The following is a 7,199-nucleotide window of genomic DNA, read 5'->3' as shown; positions in this document are numbered from 1 at the left end:
TTAGTTATATAGGTGCCTTCAGCTCAGAGCCCTGCCTAGGGGCTCACCCTCTCAGAAGGGGAGGGCTGCCCTTGTAAGAAAAGTAACCAGCAGGTTTTTTTTTTTCCTTCATGGTGGTTGAATCAGCAAATCTTTTCATTCTAAATCTTCTCATCATGTGTGACATAGATGTCAAGACAAGGCAAAACAGGCTCTGAGCCATATTTGTGTGAGAAGGAACCTTCTTGAAATGTCCAAGTTCAGCAGGCACTAAAGTGATGTAATGACTTTGTTTTTATAACTTTTTCTCCAAACCCTTTGTAATGTTAATTAAATGGTCTTAAGACTATTAACAAGGATGTGGTCATAAAAGGAAAATTGTTAGCCACATGCATTGATTTTATGTGAAGGGAACCTAAGATACAAGAGAAAAACGTAGGTAAATTTTCAAATTGTTTTTCCTTAAGAAAAAATTGTCATGTTTACATATAAATACTCATGAGAAGTTACTTTCTGAGGAGAACATTCTATGTGAGGTGTTTTAACATGGAGAAAGTAATTTGAACCACACAAACCTGAGGTAGAGTCCAAGTTGATGGTCTTAGGAAATTATGTATGCTCTTTGGGCCTCAGTTTCCTTACCTGTAAAGTAGGGAATAACAGCATCCTCTTCATCAGGTTGTTTTGAGAACTAAATGAAATGATGAAGATTTAGTGCTTAATATACATGCCTAGCACATCAGAGCTCGATTAAAAGATGATGACAGTGATAAACATCACCAACATTATTATTGATAGAATTTCTGTAAAACCTTGAAAGCCTGAAGTGGGTGGGTAAGAATGTAAAAACAATGTGTATGGAAGATGTTAACTCTATCTCATAACTTTTACATAGTTTTTTTTTTTTTTTTTTGTAATGTCTCTCTTTTTTCTCTTAATAGGAATGAATTCTTCTAAAACCAAACTAGAACTCCAAAAGCACCTGACAACATTAACTAATCAGGAGCAAGCTACTATCTTTGAGGAGGTTCAGGTACAGTACAAGTTTTTAATTTCTAGAAGGAAAGAAAAGGCAGGCAGCTTACCTGTGAAATGTGATGTAAAAAAAATTAGCAAACCAGTGTTGTCACAGTCCTGAGGAGGGGACCTGGTGTTCCTCTTGGTTTAAGCTTTAACAGTCCCAGGGGCCTGTCAGAATTGAGGGGCCAGGTCAGAATTGCAGATTCACATCAGGTCTTGGCTTTCATGGTAAAAATGCCTAGAACTGGGAGGCCGCTCCCTTAAAAAAAAAAAAAAGAATAAGAGAAAGGAAATTATAAAGTGGAAAGAACCTTCTGGGTGACAGGAAACCCAGACTTTAGTCCACAAGCACTCATCTGTTCCATGGGAAACCTCTGCCAGCCTCTGCCCCCTCAGGATTTCAGCCCTGAGTGTGAGAGTCGAAGGAGATAATGTTTTGTACATGAACTTGACCGTAATTGTTCCTTCTCCCCCCACTTTTTTTTTGTTTTGAAAATAAATTTAGGTAGTGTTATCTTCTTTGAGCCATATAATATACTGAACCTAAAAAAAAAAAAGCCCTCAAAAAACAACAAAAGCCAAGCTCATCAGCTTTCTGTATTAAACCTGGGAACTAGCTCTTGTCCTTCTATTTAGATGCAGTGTATCTCGGGAAACCATGCTGTGTGTGCTGGCATGCCTGTAGTCTGTTCATTATGAATCTTTAATGAGCTCATCAAAAATTTCATGTCTGCTTTAGCTACAGGGCATTTTCTATGGTTTCCTGACACTTTTCTAGGGAGGAGAGCACATCAGAACAAAGAATAAATATCTCTTTTTTTGCGGGGGTGGGGGAGGATGGACAGTAGGTTCTACAAATAGAGGAGTCATTAAACAAAACATGAAGGCTAGCAGCTGTGTGGGTTTTAAATTCTCTCTGCCTCCTCACTGGGGAAAGACTATATGGATAGGATCCACGATCTGTTTTCTCTTAGTGTCTTTTTCTTTTAAATCACACGTTAGAATTCTCTTCTTCCCTTGTTCTTCCTCTGCAGTAGAATTGGCATATGTTTATATAAAGAAAGCATAGGAAGATTTTTTATTTTAGAAATAGTATAGAAGGTAATTTTCATAATTTTTAATTATCCTTAAATTTTCTTGTTTTCTTTTGAAATACCTTGAGACACACATCTTTGTTTTTTCTTAAAGGATTTTTAGAATTCTAAGTACGTAATACTGTTAAATAAGTGATTTGTACTTGGAATTCAGACATGGGCAATTAGCTTCCAATCTTTAATGCGTTTATAACTGAAACTGGGGCCTTTATCGTCTAATGCAGACCCACTTACTGTTCTAGAGCTGTCAAGTCACTTTGAGGAACATCTTTGTTGCAAGCATAGGGGATGAACCTCCCTTTCTTAAATGTCTTTTTTGTTTAGACAGTACCGTGTATCTTTCCCTAAAACAGTGTGATGAATCAGAATAAGTAATAAAATATTCTTCTGCAAAAATGAGAAGTTCTTAATGGTTATGATTCTGAGATTTTTCTTTGACTCTTGCAAACTTTTAGATACCAGTAACTTATGGCAAGGAGACTTTAGAAAAAAGCAGATGACAAAGGTTTGCTTTTTTTTTTTTTTTTTTTAAAAAAAAAGCATATGGTTACTATCCTGGCGGGCCCCTATGTTTTGCTCTAGATGTCTCTAATTTTTTGGTTGCTCTGAACATTAAAGAGAAGCCCTGTTGTTCATTGGTGTTGAAAACCAGCTCATACTTCGTCCACCCTCATTGTAAGTGTGGCTCTTCCTCGAATGATACAATTTGACATGGATTTTTTCCTTCTGGTGGCTTATTGATGGTCTTGTTGGATTATTTTCTCAATCATCATTCTTGGTTTTCGTAAACTATTTTATAAACCTAGTCATTGGTTTCTTTTCTAATTTGTTTGAAAGTCATATATTTCAAAAAGGTCATAAAGAAAAGAGCAGCTTTCCAGTTTCATGAGTCCTTTTATATATAAAATGGCAAATATTTTCCTTTTACAATAGTCCCTCGGTATCTGTGGGGGATTGGTTGTAGGACCCTCATGGATACCAAACCCTGTGGATGCTCAAGTCATTGATATAAAATGGTGTGGCATTTGCATATAACCTATGCACATCCTCCTGTATACTCTAAATCACTCTAGATTACTAATAATACCTAATACTAATATAGTGTAAATGCTATGTAAACAGTTGTTATAGTGTGTATTGTTTAGGGAATAATGACAAGAAAAAAATCTGTACATATTCAGTACAGGCACAATTTTTTTTTCAAATATTTTCAATCCACAGTTGGTTGAGTCCACAGATGCAGAGTCCGTGGATTTGGAGGGCCAACTTCTGTTCATAAGAGGACTCATGACACTCACTTTTTGTATTAGCTTTTTGAAAGGTATAATTTTCAAACGTATCTAACTGGACATATGTGGAGATGATCCCATGGAGGTCTTGCTCTGTCCTCTCATACCACTCTGCTGCTGGCTGAGTGTGCTAAATCCAAATTGGTTGTCTTCAGTATGAAGAATTGCTGTCAAGCCAAAGTAGGGCTAGTAAAGAAAATGTTTCAAAGTCTAATGCTCCTAAACTGAATGTGTGTATTTCACAGAATGACTTAAATAATGAGTAGATAAATCAAGTAGATTTATACTCAATAGGCATCAATAATTTATTAAATAACACGACTTTTTACAAGGTAAAGATTTATGGTCCAAAAAGCCTTTTTTCACTTTCTGGAGAATATATATTAACTTATTGGATTTTCTATTGTTTTAAAATTATTTCTTATAAAATGTGATTATAATTTTTTTAAAAAGATGTCAGAATATATCTTCCAAGTGAGCATTGTCTTTTTAAGCAGTTTCCTCAGAGGACCATAGATTTTCTCAGCATGCTGGTATTCATTAGTCAGTGTTGGAAATTTATTTTTGAATTGCCTTTACAACAATTTATAAGTCCCTGATAGGAACATGTAAAAAAATTGGTTTTGTTTCTTTTAATAGGCAATTTTAAAAAAATTTGAAATATAACATACCGATAGAAAAGCACACAGGTCAATGGTGTATAGTTCAGTGAATTTTTATGAGGTGAATGCACCTGTGCAGCCAGCGCTAAGATTAAGAAATAGAGCATTTCCACTGCCTCAGAACCCTGTCTGTTCCCGCCCCCAGGTAACCATCATCCTGACTTTTGACACCGTAGATTAATTTTGAACAAACAAGCTAATTTTTGATTGCAAAGTGATGTTTACCCAACTTGATTTCCCATTATTTTCCTCAGACTTGTCTCTCTGACTAATGAATGTGTATAAAATTAAGTCAACTTTAAGAAATAATGATTTTCTACTATCAAGAATGGTGAAGTCACATGGGAGGTTTTAGAGAGATGACACCTCCCTAATCTTTTTGAACTCAACAAAAGGATAGCTTCTCATTATATTTCATAATTACTTTAAGGAAAGATTTATTTCTACACCTTGTACAACACCAAAAATGTGTATGTCTTTGCTTTAGTGACTTTTCCTCTATGATATTTAATGAGCTCAGTGATGCTGTCTCTGGTTCTTTGCTTCAGTTTTTAATGGAAGGCAACTGTGGTAGTACGTTTTGCCCAGTTTCTGCCTGTCTTTGCTCACTTTCTGCCTGTTTGAAGTTTCTTTCCTGTGTATTTTGGGAGAAAAAAATGTATTAGTACTCCTCCTCTCTCGTTCCTGCATGCTTAGCCTTTTTTGATACTTTGAACTAAGAGATTATAAAGAATTTCTCCCAGCATGATACACAATTTCTTGTGAGGGTGGCCCAAAGGTTTAATTAATGATTCAGGAAAAGAAAGAACGGGTCAACCTTCAGACACCTGCACCTGCTTAGAGCCCTCTCGTAATTCCTGTCTGCTTCCCTGGACATTTTTCTTTTATATATAGACTATTTTTTTAAAAAATAGTTTTAGGTTTACAGAAAAACTGGGTGGAAAGTACAGAGAGTATCCATACAACTTTTCATTGTTTTCCACCCTATAGTTTCTCCTATTATTAACATAACATCTTGAATTATTGTGGTACATTTGTTAGAATTGATGGGCCAATATTGTTGGCACGTTATTATTAATTAAAGTCCATAATTTACATTTGTGTTCACTCTTGGTGTTATACATTCTCTGGGTTTTTCCAAATGCATAATGTCATATATCCACCATTACAGCACCATTCAGAATAGTTTCACTGCCCTAAAAATCCCCTGTGCTCTGCTGGTTCATCGCTCCCTCCCTTTCCCCTAACTCTAGCAACCACTTATCTTTTTGTTGTCTCTGTAGGTTTGCCTTTTCCAGAATCATACAGTTGGAATCACAGAGTATGTAGCCTTTTCAGATTGGCTTATTTCACTTGGCAATATGTACTTAAGTTTCCTCCATGTCTTTTCATGGCTTGATAGCTCATTTCCTTTTTAATGTTCAATTTTATGGATGTACCACAGTTTATTTACTCATTCATCCATTGAAAGACAGACATCTTGATTGCTTCCAAGTTTTGGCAATTATGAATAAAGGTGCTATAAACATTCATGTGCAGGTTTTTATGTGGACATAGTTTTCTACTCACTTGCGTAAATACTGAGGAGTGTGATTGCTGAATCATATGGTAAGAATTATGTATGACGGTACTTGAAAAGTTCATGGAAAAAAGAATTAAAAGATAATACAAATCCTTCCATGAACTTTTTGAAGTACTCTTGTGTAGTTTTTTAAGAAACTGCCAAAGTGTCTTCCAGAGTACCAGTTTGCATTCCCACCAGCAATGAATGAGAGTTCCTATTGTTTTGTGGACTTTTAGACTCAGTATATCCATAACCTTCTTGGGATCTAGCAGTGTTAAGTTGGGACCATGGCATTTGACTACCACTTTCCTTTTTTGAGGATCTAATGGAAACTTTCTCTGGAAAAATTCACTTGTTGTATGTAACATGTAAAATTTTGTAATATTAGGGTTTGTGGCATGTGGAGAGTGTCTGCTGAAGCCTTTAAAATATCTAATACTTAAATCTGAAATTTGAAAGAACAGGAAGTCCTTGATGAAAACAAACCCTTATGATCATTTACTATATTTTTCTTGAGTGATAGGAAAAACTTACCTTTTAAAATGATCTTTTTCTTTAAGAGAGGAAATATCAGAAGATCTGGGTTAATGTTATCTTTGGTTTTTTTTAAAAAATTAATTATTTTTTCTTACATTCTAAGATGATGTAGAGAAGTTGGGGGGGAAGGGGAGAGGGGAAAGGAGAGTGGAATAGGGTGAGAGGAGGCGGTTGGAGGAAGAGGGGGTATGGTTGAGGCCCGTGGCACCCCCCTCATTCTAGCAGGGGAGATCCAGGTGCTCCCAGCAGTGACTCAGTGGTTGTCACTGGGTTGGATGTGGATGTTGGGGGGAGGGGAGGGCATGGCTGAGGCCCTTGGCCCTCGGGGGGAAGGGGAGAGGGGAAAGGAGAGTGGAATAGGGTGAGAGGAGGCGGTTGGAGGAAGATGGGGTATGGTTGAGGCCCGTGGCACCCCCCTCATTCTAGCAGGGGAGCTCCAGGTGCTCCCAGCAGTGACTCAGTGGTTGTCACTGGGTTGGATGTGGATGTTGGGGGGAGGGGAGGGCATGGTTGAGGCCCTTGGCCCTTTGAGGCCCTTGGCCCTCGGCCCTCCCCCCACCTCAGCTTGGGAGCCTGGGGGACTTTCGGTCCTTCTAGGTTTTATAGGTGTCCTTTGGTGGTGCTAGACCTTTACTGGTTAATATCAGAATTTGTCTCTGATCTGTGGGTGTTTTGTGTTTTCTTTCACTTCTGTGTTGGAGTATTAGTTATCCACACCACTTAAACTCTGCACTGGGACAAGTTTGTTGTCCTTTGCTTACTTCTCAATGGGGGAACTTCCTGTGGAGACCAGTATTTGAGTCCTGTGGTTGAGCTAAATTGCTGCTGTGATGCTGATTCCCTGGGGAAGACATTTTATGCAGCTCAGGTTTTAATTGTTGACTTGTATGTACTTCCAGGTCTTGTGAGTTCTAGTACACCTCGGTTGTGTGGAAACTCTTGTGTCTGAGTCTTTTCAGCAAACTACACGCCCTGCAGTTCTATATTCCTGAACAGTTGCCACTGAGTGGGCCTGCACTGATTGGAGGGCAGATCAGCTGTCCATGCTGTGCCC

At 37.8% G+C, this 7,199-nt stretch overlaps 1 protein-coding gene across 1 annotated transcript in view; it reads left to right on the top strand.

The window, feature by feature from the left end:
* The window catches only part of TBC1D1 (TBC1 (tre-2/USP6, BUB2, cdc16) domain family, member 1), a 121,605-nt gene that overhangs the window by 14,083 nt on the left and 100,323 nt on the right, over nt 1–7,199 (top strand). The window contains exon 5 of the mRNA XM_008581645.1: nt 921–1,012. Coding sequence (XP_008579867.1) covers nt 921–1,012 — 92 coding nt within the window. The remainder of the gene's footprint in view (nt 1–920; nt 1,013–7,199) is intronic.

This window comes from Galeopterus variegatus, unplaced genomic scaffold, assembly GCF_000696425.1.
Source record: "Galeopterus variegatus unplaced genomic scaffold, G_variegatus-3.0.2 Scaffold2423, whole genome shotgun sequence".
NCBI lineage: Eukaryota > Metazoa > Chordata > Mammalia > Dermoptera > Cynocephalidae > Galeopterus > Galeopterus variegatus.
This window is presented reverse-complemented; position numbering and strand designations above follow the sequence as displayed.